The 16,833-nt window shown below is 38.0% G+C and overlaps 1 protein-coding gene across 1 annotated transcript in view; it reads right to left on the reverse strand.

Moving 5' to 3' along the window:
• Positions 1-16,833, reverse strand: part of FBN1 (fibrillin 1) — a 223,186-nt gene that overhangs the window by 74,653 nt on the left and 131,700 nt on the right. The window contains 10 exon segments of the mRNA NM_001287085.1: positions 105-332; positions 2,417-2,542; positions 4,123-4,173; positions 5,029-5,166; positions 5,374-5,493; positions 5,984-6,109; positions 8,727-8,852; positions 10,616-10,669; positions 14,242-14,394; positions 15,470-15,592. Of these exon segments, the coding sequence (NP_001274014.1) occupies positions 105-332; positions 2,417-2,542; positions 4,123-4,173; positions 5,029-5,166; positions 5,374-5,493; positions 5,984-6,109; positions 8,727-8,852; positions 10,616-10,669; positions 14,242-14,394; positions 15,470-15,592 (1,245 nt within the window).

The following is a 16,833-nucleotide window of genomic DNA, read 5'->3' on the forward strand; positions in this document are numbered from 1 at the left end:
GACCAGGGGATGACCACATTGATGATATTCACTGTTATTCTCCTCTTTGCAGAACATCCTGCTGGTTTAAAAAGAAGAGCAACCAGCCACTGAAACCATCGTACCTTTGAAGAAAGGTTTTCCATTGGTAATTTCTTTTGTGGCGAATCCGGGCCCTCTGGGACAGAGCTCCTCGTACTCAGGCGTGTTTCTCACAGGACACTCCTCGCATTCCTCAGTACCCCAGGCTGCCCCAACGGAGCAGCAACAGGCGTCCATGCGGTGGCGGCCAGCAACGGGCAGAGTGCATTCCTCATCCTCATACCTCAGGAAGCAGGTTTCCAGGCGGATATCTGCCAGACGGAACACAGGGAGGCTAAGGAGAGCTACCCTGTTTTCACCACCCCAAACTGTCAACCCGTTGTGTTAGACAAAGTACAATACACATAATAATTTGCTATGTACTTATTGGCTGGAATTAATTATTTTCCTCAAAAGGAGTCCAGGCTTTCTGATGAATATTCCCACCTAATAAAATACTTTCTTTTCTTTGGCAGCTCATATTTATTTGCACCTCCTATTTCTGGAAACTTTCCTTTCAATTTTAGGCCTTTTCTGATAATTCTACATAAAGAACAGTATTCTGAGAAATCCCACAGTGCTCTTTTGGGAGATGTTTTCTCTGTAAGACATGCTTACTACCAATACGATGCATTCCATAATGCCTTGGAATCTCCTCTCTAGCTAAAAAGAAACTGAACTCTTTATCAGTGGAGAACATCTAAACTAGCTCCCACACTTTTCCCTGACATCCATTTCTTTTTTGGAGAAGTGTAATGTTAAATTCCAAAATGAAACTGCCCTACTCAATATTGAAGAGGAAAATCAACAAAGCAAAGTCATTCACTCCTCTTCTCAAGTATTTCTTTCACCTCTACATGTGCTTACATGTATATTCTTCTGGGTACACATGGGATACATCCAGCCCCAACCCCAATTTTGTGGAATTGTGAGGAAGAGAAGTGATATACCAGATGTCAAGATATCTGGAATGTAGTGCTGTTCTGCAACTAAGAAGTTGCTTGTTTTAGAAATTATTAACCTTGACCCTGAATTTCCACATCCATAAAATGATGTTGCACCCATCTCTGAAAGCGTTCTATGAAGCTCAGATGAGACTGTGTATCTAGAAACTGTAAAGTGTAATTGAAACCTTAGGCATTATCTTCCCTCTCTCCTTCACAATGTGGTCATTAATCATTCACCTACGTGCCTGAACTTTCTTTAATGTTAGAAAGCTTCTGAAGCCTTCTGGGCAAACTTACATTCAGGTTGTCTCCAATATGATGTACGGATACTTTTTAAATGATTTCTAAATTAAACACTGAAACATCTTTGAACTGAAGAACCTGAAAGAAGGCTCTCATTAAGTGTCAATTCCTCCTACACAAAAAAGCAGACTCAAAATGAGATTAACGGACATCCACGGCCATGAAAAGACTCTAGCCTCTGGATTCCAGCTTTTCTATTCCATATTGCTTATGTTTATAAGCCATATAAAGCTCTACGTTTAAAGGTTTGTTAGTTCTGATTCATACATGATCCAAATCCCTTAACCTCATACCACTCTTTTAAACCATCTATGGTGGTCCTTCACTCAGGATGACCTTCAGAGAATATGGTTTCAGATATACAATGTACCTGAGCCATGGACTCAAAAACAAGTGATCCAAGAGACATATTCCTGGCAGTTAGAAGCCTTGAAGTAGCTTCAGAATAAGTTTGCCAGATGCCACACACATACTGTGGGATCTCAGACCTCCTGCCACTAAGAACGCACAGGACAACTTTCTGAGAACTCAGAGTCCAGTCTCTTCGATATCAATGCCACTTGGGCTCTAACAGTTGGCATGAAGAATCCCACCATGATCAGAAGTGACAGTGGCCTGGGCACCTTCAGGTTCACTATTCAGGAATCTGGTACTCTTCACTCACACCCACAAGGGTTTCCTGAGATGACTTGTCCATCTGGTCAATGACAGGACATGCCTAGTGGGTATGGGTTACAGTTTCTAATCAAGCAAAATTGTTCTTCCCACCATTCACTTTATACCATATAGTTGGTGGCATATAGAGGCAGGTTTAAGAGTTCTGGAATAATGATTGTGATGATAATGATTTAAGGAATAGTTACACATCAGTAAGAAACTAAAGTTTCTCTTCACTAACATGTTCCAGCCTCTTTTTATAAAGAATAAATGAAGAGCTTGAGGAGGAAGGCTATTTATCAAGGAAACCACTATGAATCCTAATGGAAATGCTGAATTTGGGATGTGTGTTTCTGTACTTGGAACCAAATATTCAGCTTTATCTTATTAACTGAGTTTTTAAATCTTTAAGAAATGACCATTAGAAAAGTAATGAGTTCAGGATTTACCTAGGCAGATCCTTCCTGTGGCATCCAAAGTCATCCCATTGGGACACTGACATTTAAATGATCCCTCAGAGTTAACACATACACCATTTTTGCATACTCCTGGAAATACTTCACACTCATTTATATCTATGAAGGAAAAAAAATAAAGTTAAAATATCTGTATAACATCATTCTACTTTATTTCATTCATGGAGTCATAATTATTCTCACAACAGAAAAGGTCATTTTGAACCAAATAAGTTCATAAAACTAGTTTGTCTCCAAATAGTTCATGTAGAATTTCTAGGAACTTTGAATTGCAACCAGACTGAGTCCACCTTTTACTAAAGATAGGAGTTTCTCCATTAGTCTGAGGGAGTAATTTTTTAATTATAGAGGCTGGGAATTGGTGTGAGTTCTTGGGGACAGCTCTGGGTACTATGGACATCTCAGGTAAGGCCCCCAGGAGCCACATAACTAGCTTTATGAGATCAGATATCCAAAATAGATAGAGAAACAGAAATCTCATCTTTCAAACTAGCAAAGAAGAAATCGCTTGAAGACAAAAATCCCACTGAGAAATAAATATGTGGGGTCAGTCAAGAGAATGTCTTTTAAGAAATGTTGAGATGTCCCCAGAAAGTGTATGACTAGTTCTAGCTCAGCAACAGTCTCAGACTGTTCTAAGCCTTGGTGGTCCCAGCTTGAGTTAGGGAGAGTCAAAAGATGCTCATGTTCATTCATTCACCATTTACCCAAACATCTCAAATGTACCAGTCCTTCCCAGTTTGTTTAATAGAAAGTAGTGTGTTCCCTGCACATAATTTGGATAAATACTCACCATCAAGTTAATTCAAAGAAAAGCACTTCCCAATGCCATACTGTGTCTCTGTTCAGAAAAAATAACTTTTTAAGCTGGGGATGGTATAAAAAAATATTTTAAGTCTTTCCTTGTGAGAGAGATAAGTGGGAAGTGGGAAATTTACCTTTTTGGGTTTTTTTGTTCTGGCCACTTGTACACCAAAATGTGCTGCTGAGGTCAGATAAGTTATTAACAGTGGGTCTGGACCAGAGAAAGGCCAAAGGATTCAGTCATCATTTGGAACAAAACTTTGGGTGGGGGTTGTAGTGTTTCTCTTTATTTTAGCAGGGAAAAAAAAAAACTTCATTTCATTCCACATATGGGACTAATTGCTGTTTTTAAAATTTTTCAGCTGCCGTGTCATGTCAGGTTGTGTTAGTCACCCTGACCTACGTCTATCTGGGACTCCGTGAGAAAGAATCACAATAAACTGGAGAGAATCCATGTAAGCTTTCAAAAAAGAGACAATAGAGTATGTCCTTCTAAAGGTCATCCATGACCATGAAACAAACAAACACACACACACCAGGACAAACCAAGAAAAAAAATGCAAATTTTATAGCCTCATCGAAAACTTCCATTTTTCTCTTCCTGATAGTATTTTGAAAGTGAAGTCACTCAAAACCATGGTCAGCCTAAACCATTCTCAGTCACCCTGCCCTGTGGCCAGAGTGATCCAACACTGGCAACAGCATATATATGCTTGTGAAATTAACATCTGTTATGTTCTGCAGTTCTCATTATTTTCCTCTCTGCTGCATATTTCTCACTGGGAAGTTACATGACAACTTTATCCAGTCCAAGTTCACACAAGCATTCTTCAGGCACACAGAAATTTATGGTTTATAAATAGGCATAAATATACCTTCACACTGTGTTCCTTTAATTCTTGAGTAGCCCTTGCCACATATGGGATCTGTAAAGCAAACAAACAAAAACAAAAACAAAAAACAAATTTGAGATAACAATATCCTGACTCTTTATCACATAGTATAAGAAATCCAAAAGAGGACCTGGGCATGAATTAGATTTTGTTGCTATGAATAAGTCTAAGATAACAAAGTGTTTCTGAGATTGCATAGATGAAGAAGAAGGAGGAGGAGGAAGAGGATGAAATGTCTCCTTGAATTAAGCTCAATTCCTCTGAGAGGTCCTGAAAGACCCAAAGATCCCCTAAAGATCATGCTAAGGTGATGACTAAGAAGGAACTTGGCTAGACTTCTTTTTTGCTATCAGCTCTAAAACAGGAATCATAATATATGACTCCTAGAACATGAACACGGAAAATAAACTTTAGAATTCGAAGATCTCCCGCCATGCAGCATTCACATTATTTAAATCCACACATTTATATATCTGAACACTGAATCAATAAAATCATCAGCAAGGATCTCAGACCTCAGCTTTGCAACAGATTTAGAAGTTAAGTCCTGAATGTAAAGAACATCAATACATTTTTTGGAAGATAATCTGTGCCTGTAAAAACCTCAAGACCCCTAATTATGAGTTTCCAAGAGAACCCATTGGAATTCCTGATCTAGGAAAGCAACACTAAGTAACCACATTACAGTGCGGGTGGTAGAAAATAACCCAATCACCAAATCACACAAAATTACTGTCCTTGACACTTCTCTTAATTTCCTCTTCAGCAATACGTTTCACAGAGGTCATAAGAACTAAATCTAGAATTCCTAGGTATATCTAAATGAACAAAGTACTGGGTTTCCAGTTTCTAAGCAAGTGACCAGTGGAATGGGTCCAACTCTCTTACCGACTTGGCATAGGGTACAAGGGCTCCCCCAGGCAGCACCAAGAGAGGAACAGCACTGGGACTTTAAGGTAGCTCCATTGATGTTGATCTCACACCGCCCATCGATGACAGTCTGCCAGCAAGTGCCCTTGATGGTTTCTGCAGGGAGGTGGGAGATGACGTTAATAGATAACAGAATCTATATAAAAAAAGCAAATGTGCATTGGAATTACAGCATGAATGACATGTGAAACAAGTGATAGTGGTCATTTACAATTTTGTTCATCCATATTTAAATTCTTTGCAATAAACTCTTTTGCACTAAAAGTGAACATTAAATACAATGCTGATCAGCAGGATAAATACCTATGCAGATGGTTTTTGTTGGATCCAGGGTACTTTCGGAAGAACATTCACAAATAAAAGAGCCCGGGCTGTTCTTGCAGACTCCATTAATGCAAGGACTTGATTCACATTCGTCGATGTCTAAAACAAAAACAGCTCCACATTACTGCTAAAGAGTAGTCTTGGGCATGAAAGAATATTTAAACTCTGGCCTCAATTGCTACCATATATTCTTTATTAGATAGTAAAGCTGACCTAGGAAGTTCTTTTCTAGACTAGATGGAATGTCAAAAATAATGGTTGAGCATATCTCTTAAGCACAGAATCTGGCATACAGCTGAATCTTTTTATTCAGAAAATCTGGAGCAAACATTAGATGTGATATCCAAATTACTAACTTTAGTGTGATATTTTCTTCATCTTTTAAATGATGGCAAATAAAATGGCAACTGTAAGTAAGTACCATCAGTAGCCTACAAAGTGCATACAGGTGTCATTTAGGACCACAGAATCTCAATTACAATGACGTAATTGTCTAAAATAGAGGTGACTCTAACTTATTCTCATGGTTTTTCACTGGCATACTGAAAGACAATAAAGTACACAGTGTAAGAATAAAAACACAGATTACCTTCACAGGTTTTTAGGTCAGGTTTGTAGATAAATCCCTTGGGACAGGTACAGACAAAACTTCCAGGAGTGTTTCTACATTGTCCATTATCACAAAGCAGACTGTTCAATACACATTCATTAATATCTGGAAAACCAATAAACATGAACTTAAGTGGAGCACATTCCCTTGCACGCAACTTCTCATGCTTTTTTAGGTTAAGTATTTAAGGTCCAATGATATGATTAACTCAAGCAAAGAGGCAAAATTCCTCTAACATTGGTTTTTGCCTAACTAACCTAATTTGAGGAAAATAGGAGTTCAACCTATTGAACCTCTTTACTTCAACCTGCAAAATTCTAGAACTCTACATTGTACAAGAGGGACTGTATTCTCGCCATGTTCTGTCCTTCAAGCAGTTCGACAGAAGACAAAAAGAAAAATTATTTATGGTGAATAGTGGAAGTACAGGGAAGAAGAGAAGGCAGGAACATGTGAGCATAGGTGACCTGCAGAAATGACTCAGGTGTTCAGAGAGCCAGAAGGGGCAAAGCGATAGAGGGTTTGTTTCAGGACATCTAGAGTTATCTTTCCTCTCCATTCTATCTCTAGAATCATTCTCTTTTCTTTGTATACAGACAGAGAAACACATAGAGTCTTTGTACACAGAGCCACACATAGAGTCTAGAGTAAAGGTGCACATATTGTTTTAATACTGATCTCACAATGTCCATAGAAACACAGAATTTTGTAGGAGAAGAAGCTATGAAAAAAAGAAAAGAAAAAGAAGAAATGGTAAAGTATAAAAGAATCAAATGTGAATGAGGCCTTCTGTAATACATTAAAAGGACTATAACGAACTAGAGTACTTTCTGGTGTACAAAGATTCCTGAAAGGAGACAGAAATACACAATTAGGTTGGAGGAGCTTTGAAAAGAATTGCACGATGACAAGAAGACAGAGGAAAACTCATGGATATATCAGAGATGGTCATGTTTTAATAGTTCAAAATAGTAAACTTTTTCAAAATATTTAATTGACATGGCCATTTTTCCCTGTCCAAAGGAATGAAGTTCTATATGATGTAATTTAATCTTAATCCTTTTAAGGTTAAAGTATTGTCTGTCTAATCAGAGGTAACAAGTCTCTTGGGAGGGATCTAAGTATTTCGGCAAGCTCCTCAACACCAGATTTGCAATGGTAAAGTAAGGAGCCATGGCAAGTAAAATTGCTTGTTACCCAGGGACAAATAGGAGAAGGAACTTTCTTTTCTTGAGTCAGAACATATAGCAACTATGGCTGTCTAGGCAATAGTTGAGTCCAGCACCTGAGGAGTAGTTAATACTTGCTCGATTATGTGTTGAAAGAATGAAAACAAAGACATTTGTGTTTATTTCAATCTGCAGCATCTCAGAATTATTACATGTTCCAATGACTGACTACCGTATGGCAGTACTTTTCAAACCCTGCAACTAAAATACCACTTATGGCAGGAGAGAATAAGTTCTAACACCTAAACCCTAAATGGCTTTTAGAGAGTTAAAAGTATATTTGAGGCCCCGTTTTTATACTTATTAAAACTGATTAATTTTCTCCCTTCTTCATGAAACTATTTTTTATGTAAAATTTGTTTTGCTTTCAAATCAAAAAGATACACCGTCTTACATTTTGCTTTTGGTATACTCTCGCATATTCCCATAAATTTGAATATTCTGGTGTTAGAAGCTGAACTTCAGGAAATCTGCAGTAGTATGTCACTGCACCATAGAATAGATAGTAGATTTCAGAAAATACTAGTCTAGGCAACTGGAAAAAGTTAAAAAAAAATAATAATGGTGCCCATATTGACCATTTTATTCCCAAAGTTTTTGTTTTTGTTTTTTTATAGTTACTGGCTGGTACTTTCATTAAGATTTTATTAGAGCATCAAAATGTGGTGTTTTCTTGGGGCACCTAGGTGGCTCAATTGGCTAAGCATCTGCCTTGGGCTCAGGTCATGATCCTGGAATTCTGCGATAGATACCTGCATCATGGGACTTACTGCTCAGTGGAGAGCCTGCTTCTCCCTTTCCCTCTGTTCCCCACCCCCCTTGCCATCACCACCACCACTCCTGCTTGTTCCCTCTCTCTCTCTCTCAAATAAATATATACAATATTAATCTTTTTAAAAGATTTTATTTATTCATTCATGAGAGACACAAAGAGAGAGAGGCAGAGACACAGGCAAAGGGAGAAGCAGGCTCCATGCAGGGACCCAATGTGGAACTCGATCCTGGGACTCCAGGATCATGCCCTGGGTGGAAGGCAGACCCTCAACCGCTGAGTCACCCAGATGTCCCAATAAATAAAATCTTTAAAAAATATATGGTGTTTGCTAAACTTAACAGAGAACAGGTATTACTGAAAATAAACTGGGTTTTCTTTGATTAAATCTAATAAAGTGGTTGGGAAAAGAGTTGTTTCTCTCGGTAAAAATAGGGCTATCTTTGTAGACACATAAGAAATGGCTCACAATCTGTATTTTGTATACATCTAAGGAGCTTCTCTTTTTTGGAGTGAACATGACACATGACTACTTATAAATTTTCAGGATTCAGGTATGTAAATTTTAGTTAATCAAGGCATGTATGTGCCATGCTGACACCCAAAGTGAAGGCCATCCATTTGCCCAGGCCCTTCATCTACTGAAAGCAGTTTCCTCAAAGCAACAAAGAAGCAATGCATGATGTGTGAGATGTCTTAGGAAACAGGTAAAACTTCTTACCAACACAGTTCTTCCCAGATGGATCCACTTCATATCCTGAATTGCATATGCATTTGTAGGTCCCACGGAGATTTTCACAAATTCCGTTTGGACAGATATCCGGATCTAACGCACATTCATTTATATCTGCACCACCAGAAAAAAGTTCAGTATCAATAACATTCTAAATTTAACATCAAAGAACTACCAAAGAAAATAACATTACAATAAATGTAACAACGTTAGAACCTAGTGAAAATAAAGTTTCACTTTGATGAGGAAACTTGATCACTGTTTCTCACTACAAGATGTTCTGACTCACATCTTCCTTCCACCAGTCCTAGAGAAGAACTTGGCATTTGAGCTCAAACTACAAGATTACCAATCTTTAATCAGGCTGAAGGAAAACCCCTGGTCTTCTGACTCAAACATCAAGATGGAAAAGTGGATCACCACAGAGCCCCAGTCCCTCCCGCTGGTCTCCCTGCCACCAGCCCAGCCTCTTTGGTGTACCTTCCACAGTGCCATCAGACTTAGCTTAAAAAACAAGATGACTGTGTCACTCTCATGGTTCAAACTTTTGTAGGTTCAATAATCAAGATTAAGTTAAAATATTAACTCTATTTACTTTAAATTTCTCGTTCTGCCATGAACATACAATGTCCTTTTGCTCTTTGTGGGGAGTGTTTGGAACCAGGCCTATTCTTTGGTTCAAAGCACACTCAAACATCACCTGTTCTGGAAACCCCTCTGCTGCTCAGCCCAGATGAGGCTAAGTCCTCCCTCTTCTGTGTGCCTACAGACTGAGGAGAGCTCTCTAGTCAAGAGTGATGCAGATGACAATCAGTGAATGGCTAGTCTCAAATCTTCTATAAGTCAAGGTTGACATGATTTTCCTTCTCCAGGTCCCTATCACAACTTTATTTATTCCCCACTCACTCTTTATTCATTATAAATTTCTTTACTACTCCTCTTTCCCTCAAATATCTCCTCTCTACCTTCATCCACATATAATGATGAAATGAATCATGAGGTCTACTTTTTTTCAGACCTGTCCTGAGTTGAACTATTTAGTTTTATATTAATAAAATAATCCCTTCATCTTTCCTGTCACCTGTTTTTACCCTCATTCTAATTCTCCCTTTTAACTTTAATTCTTTCATGGTACAGATATTTCTCTAGTTCTAACCCGTCTACTGAAATATTTCATCTTCTTCCCACTCAGTTAATTGCTATCTCTGCTTGCTACAAAATATAAGATAGCTCCCTATTGACATCTTTTTTTTTTAAATTTTTATTTTATTTATGATAGTCACAGAGAGAGAGAGAGAGGCAGAGACATAGGCAGATTGAGAAGCAGGCTCCATGCACCGGTAGCCCGATGTGGGATTCGATCCCGGGTCTCCAGGATCGCGCCCTGGGCCAAAGGCAGGTGCCAAACCACTGCGCCACCCAGGGATCCCCCTATTGACATCTTATACTGACTGAACACTTGATAGTCAATAAATTATTCAAATGTGAATGTCTAATAATTCAACTGAGCCCATAACCCTGAACTGCACTTGATGGTGGAAGAGCCAAAGGGGGACCAGACTGTCTCTTCTCATGAATGAGAGACCACACTCATTGTATTTAATCTGCAGTCCTCCCATCAATCACCCTGGGAGAACACCCAACTATTCAGTATCAAGCCCCACACCTCAACCCAGCAATCCCAGGACCCAGTGTACCACAGTTGCTCTGCCCCTGGGGGCTTCTAGGTGTTCCAGGTACATCATGCAGTGATGACCAGAGAAGAGGTCAGACCTCCTCAGTCTGCATGTAAAGGGACCAACTGGAAACCCAGAGGAGGGCCCACCACTGCTGCTTCTGCACATGCTGAAGGAAGTGAATTCCAAACCAGTCCTTACCACTGCCTGCTGATGTCATTCCTGGCCCACTGCTGCAGAGTGCCTGATATTCCGCTGCAATAAATTAACAGATAGTAAATGATTCCTTTGTTTGTAGAAGAGGTCGATCCTGTGCTTGGCTTTGCACACATCATTTCCTCCTAAGTGAGTGGAACCGAAAGAAAGTGGTAACAGAAAAAGGAGGCATCTCCCAAGGGAGTCACTGGTATCCCAGGCTCCCATTTGAAAGGCTCTGCATCACTGTGGAAAACGACTTTGAAGGACATAAGCAAGTTACAGTAATTCCTTGTGCAAAGCGCTTTTGGAAAAGGTGTTTTTCCTATAATTTGATTTCGTTCACTGGGGAACACTTTACACTTACAGTGAAATGTGCCTGTTAAAATGTGGTTTCTTAACTGTTAATAAAACCTTCTCCCACTATCTTGGGAATAATTTTGCTTCTTAGTGTGAACTGTTGGAGTTTTTTTTTTTTTTTTTTTTTTTTTTAGTACAATCAAGTACTTAACATTTTCTCATTTCTCTCTGCACTTGTATTTAAGTATATTTTTAAAACTCACACTCATTGGAATGTTAAATTCATCCTCTCTGATAAATCCATAGGCAAAGTATTGCATAATGTTAAAACTGAGGTCTTACCAAGAAACTGAGGTGTGCAGAATATGCTCCCAAATTCTGATGGAATCAGATTTCTATTTCCTAAAACTGATGCAATGTTTCACATACAGTTCCAACAATACTTAGATGAACATAAGAGTGAATGATGTAAATGGAGAACTAACTGGAAGCATACATTATCCAAGGAAAACAAAGTGTCCTCTTAGTTGCCCACAGTTTCCGGCAACCACGGAGTCTGATCACGGTCAAATGCAAATCATTTGTGCTGAAGTGGTAGGAGAACAGCTATTAGGGACGGCCTCTTTATAGAGGCCAACCACACCTCACTGCTGAAGCAAATAGCTCCTGAACTTCTGAGTGCTAGAAAACTGTTCCTGATGACAGTGGATGCAAATGAGTTACACAGAATTTTTTTAAAATGAAGGTTGAACCCTTCAGAGCCTCTGCCTTCATGCAAACGTCAATTTGAGAGAATTGGTGAAATTCCTTAATTTTTAAATCCAGCTAAATGGGACCTTCCTTTGGGAAGGTAGCTGCCATTGTGTGTTTGAAAGCCTGGGACTGGAGGCCAAAAGAATTGCCGTGTCATAGCCAAAAGAAATGCCATGTCATTATTCTCTCATGTCAGTGATTAATTAAAACACTTTCAAAATACTGTAAGTAACAGAATAAGAAAAACAATATCATGCCAGTTTTGCAAAGAGCAGTTTCACAATTAGTGCTAAATTAACTGATGCTTGGCCTAAATGGAAGCAAATTATTGTCACTGCTCTTTTCCATTTGAGTAGGATCTGATATTAGACTATCCTCTGCAGTCAGTCAATTCAGGTCAGCACTGGTTTGAACGCTGAGGACAATGCTTATTTAGGAGCAAGCCGTTTCTCTTTGTTAGTTTCCTCTTCTACACACTGGAGACAAGGATACCCAACTCACATGACAGTTCTATGGATGTCACAAGAGAACATGTAAAGTGCTCCACATGGCTCCTCACACAGTTCATGCATTTAATAAGTGGTACGTGCTGCTGAGCCAATTTGGTGTTGTGCCACAGAGACAACCGTATGTGGACATATGAGAAGATTCCTAATACTTATACTTCTGTGGATTTAACTGACTGATTCCTATAAGAAATAAACATGCAGCAGCCAGTGAGAAATATCTTCATATATAGCTTCCTTGGCTTCCTTCCAGGACACAAAGATGGACTTTAGATGTAATCTGGTTGGAGTTTCTCATTAAATTGACTAAAGAAGGAAACTTTTAGATATTTTAAGTACCTTTTAAAATATCCCCTTTCTCCTGAAATAAGGGATATTCTATGCTCAGATCCTTCATGATCTGGCATTTTCATCTACCAAAGAGGTGGAGAAACCAAACTGAGGGAAAGCACTTCCACATGTGGACCTTTTCTGTGCAAGTACATTCAAATATAAAACAGAAGCTAGTGGGGCTGGGCTTCAAATTTAACCCTCCTTAAGCTTCATTGCTTGAAGAAATCTGGTCTCTTTTAGTCATCTTTTTATAATATTACTTCATTTCCCTAGGTATCATGAGAATTCTTTGGACACGTACTGGGTCCAGAGGAAAATGCAAAAGCAAAGAACTATATGCACCAAAGGTCCTGGATTCTAAGTTCTGGTTCTTCCACTTACTGAAGATGTAAACAAATCACCTATACTCAGTTTTCATGATACTCATTCATCTTATAAATTCAAAGTATGTAAGAGAAGTACTTTGAAAAGTTAAAGTAACTTACAAAAGGACAGTATTAACGATATACAACTATAAAGTTACATGGAGGTATCTTTGTTGAATAAGATTGTATTTTATGGTGTGTAATTGAAGTATTATTGTGAGCATGAATTGAACTGATTGGTAATAAAATGGCAATTTGTGAAGAAATCAGCCAGAATAAGGCTTTCTTCTTTAACTGGCATTCCTTCATTTCTTTTAAAGTCTTCCATTTAACTTTCTCTAACTTCTCATATTTTAATCTCTAACTCTCTAATTTAAAATATTATTTTCAAAATGGCAAATGTTTAAAAATTGTGAGTTAATTTTTAATTGATTGTATCTAGGCCAGAAATGAACTAACTGGATCTTAGATTTAAACCAACCAATCAGAGCTACATATTTTCAATATTGGATCTATTTTAGAACATTGAAAGGAAACTGCCAAGTTTCCAAATGTTGACAGTTTATTGCTTTAGTTTCAATAAACTATTTTTGCCTTACAGACAGAAATAATTTATAACTGGAGAGGATCTTCTGGATTACCTAAATAATCCATTTTGTAGATGAGAAAACTAAGGATCCCTTTTCCATATTATTCTATTTTATAGTTGTTTACTATTGTAAGCCATCTCCGGTCCTTTTGAAAGTAGGTGAGCAAAACTCCTAAATAAACAAAAATTTACAAAGAACTAAACCCCCCAATTAAGTAATTTGTCTGCCCATGGCTGGGAAGAATTCTGACTCACCAACCAGTTTTCTTTTCATTATACCATGTCACTTCAAACTGAGAAAAATACTTTTTCCCTAGGGTTGAATAAAATCATTTAGGAGAAGCACACTTAAATCAACATGAGGGATTTGAACAAAATTCTCACATGGCCTTTTGGAAAAAAGTTGGAAATATTCAGGTAATCTGAAAATTATTTACTTTTACACTCTGTAAAATTCTGCTTTTATAATAGTTACTGCAAAATGCAAACACTGTGAAACTACTTTAGAAAACAAGGCAAGTTGCATGAATTCCAAAGAGCGTGACTATTACTAAGGTGGAAGAGTTAGGATGGAGGTTCTAAACATGCTGCCTGTTCCCAAAGATTATTGGGATTGGGTGAAAAACGTGTGATCAGACCCTGGGTAACCCTGCCAAGACCCCAGGAAGGTAAATGATATATCTGGAGAACATAATATAATCTTTCCCTGTGACTTTTATAGACGCAAAGATTGTAGATGGTGGCAGAAGGCTGGTAGTACGAGGGCATCCTCATGACACCACATACCTGAATTTTGTGCAGGACATGGTTGGCAAGGTTCCCCAAAAGCATACTCAGTGCTGGCACAACAGCATTCAGATTTAGTAACGGCACCAAACAACGGTTTGACACACTGGCCTCTCTTATATCCACCATAGCATGTGCTCCGCATGTGTGTGTCTAAACAGAAAGAAGCAACTGTCATCACACTATCACTTCAAACAGATGAGAACTCTCCAGGTCAAAGGTGAAGCTGGCTTTATTTAGCCATCGTCCCTGTTCTAACTCACAGAAAATGCCTCTGGTCTTAGGTTTCAAAAGAAAAAGACAAAATAAAACACACTACATTCAGCTTCCAAGAACTGGAAACCAATTGCCAGACTCTCAGTTTTCTAGGGACTACCAATGGTTTACTCAACTGTGAGATTCTATCCTGAGATTCTATCTTATTCATTTTGTCTTCCTCAAACTTCTGCAGACGAGGGCAATACAAGTTAAATGAATGATGGATGACCAGTAACCCTCATCCCATGATAAATAAGATCTTTCTTAGAAGCGTGGCCTATCTCAAAATAAACATGCAATTACTGAATGTTTGAATTAGATGTACTTTCAAAATGGAGGAAATTTAATCTATAAAAGTTTCATTATACAAGTTAATAGACATTGCTCTACTAAGTAGTATCATCTTTACCACCAGAGAGGGAGTTTCCAGCCATGCCCAACCCACTCCCAATTCAAGTGTTTACTGACTGCCTTTTCTAAAAATAATTTGGATAAAATTAATATCTATTTCTCAATAAATTTCAAAATTCATGCAAAGACATAAAAATATTACATAAAGTTCTTGATTATCTGTATCCTCCTTTGCCTTCTAGATTTCCCTTCGGACATTCAATTTCCTATATGAAAATGTCCACTATGAGATAATGAGCATATACAGGCCAATTTCCATAACTATTATCAACAAAGGAGAGTTGGTGAAAATTAAGTACATCTATATGATTAGAAAAGAAAAAGGGGAAAGAGAGGTGGGGATTCCCTTGGTTTTCATTTATCTCAGCTCATCTTTCTACCTCTTAGATTAATATTAAATTTATGCAAGAAGAAAACTGATACTGTTGGTTTGTTCCCCCACAAATATTAATTCTGTCCTATCCGTTACAGTAGAGTGCATTTGTTATTGGCGGGATTTAGTGGTCGACAGAGTGTGGATCTCTACCACGTGTCTTATCTAGTCATAGCTTTATCTTACCAACACACACACGACCATCGAGACCCACAGCCAGTCCAGGAAAGCATTCACATCTGTAGGAGCCATCAGTGTTGACACAGCGTCCATTCATGCAGATCCCAGGTGTTTCACACTCATTAATATCTGTGGTGGGGAAAAGCACGTATTAAAAATAGTGATGTTTATATGAGACCATCACATGTTTATAATTCTTTTACAACACTTGAAAATGGGGAAGATGGAAAGTAATATGCAGCATCAACAATCAAAGCTCAATGAGACACATTTCATTGTCCTTTGAGAAAATAGTAACAAAAATTGACAAACTACACTGAGCATTTTTTTTTTTTACCACAGAGAAAGCTATTTCAATAATATCCTCCTGAGATCTTTTTATCCAAAATAAGAATCAAGAAGGCAAAAACAGAATTGGAAGAAGAAAAGTGACAGCTAACAGACAAAGGGTCTTATGGAACATTTCACACGGCAATTCTTCCAGGACTGTGAGAAATCTAGCTTGATAATAGACTGCAACTTTGACCTGGGCAGGAAGCTTCTCCATTTGGCATCCAATACTCAGACTGGGGTCCATTCCAATATCACTCATGCCTAAACTCTCTGAGATGACTAGTGTGGCATTAAGAGATATAGAACTAAAACCCTGATGGAACATTATAGAAAAGAAATGGAAAATGAATATAGAATATTTTGATGACCACTTCTGGCCAACAACAGCACTGTAAGCAACTGGAACCCAGCAAAGAAAAATCTTTCCTAAGTATTACAGATACATTACAGTATTGTATGTATATGCTTAGGGAGGTCTGGTAAAAGACTTTATTGGGCATATGCTAATAATAGCAAATATTTTCCCCCTTCAATATGAGAAAGTAGAAATGGTACCAAAATTGTGTTTTGGAAAACATTTAACACTTAGAAGCAAGTCACTTTCTAACAACTCTTTTTATAATATATACCTAGTGTATTCAACTATTTCTTTTTTTTCTGACCTTAAAAAGGCAAATGAAAACTGAAACACCTCTACATTTTACTTAGCATGTGTTATCTGGCACAAGATATGCTTGGATGGTCCAAGATTCTGTGTACAGATTGTATTTTAAAGCACCAGTTATATTTAAATACATGAACTCAAACTGGTTCAGTTATTCAGGTCACCTTTTTGTTCAAGTTGAGATATACAGTAATACAGTGACAACTATAGCCTGAAAAGTGACACAAAGGCTTTTTAATGGGGACAGAGTTGTAACATAGATCTAAAGGACATGACTCAATTTGAGTGGCCCCAATATTCAGAGAGTGATCAGGGAGGCCATGCTGTTTATCAGATTAGTCAACCATAGAGATTAAATTAGCATTGTTTATTT

The sequence above is a fragment of the Canis lupus genome, chromosome 30 (genome assembly GCF_011100685.1).
Source record: "Canis lupus familiaris isolate Mischka breed German Shepherd chromosome 30, alternate assembly UU_Cfam_GSD_1.0, whole genome shotgun sequence".
Classification (NCBI taxonomy): domain Eukaryota; kingdom Metazoa; phylum Chordata; class Mammalia; order Carnivora; family Canidae; genus Canis; species Canis lupus.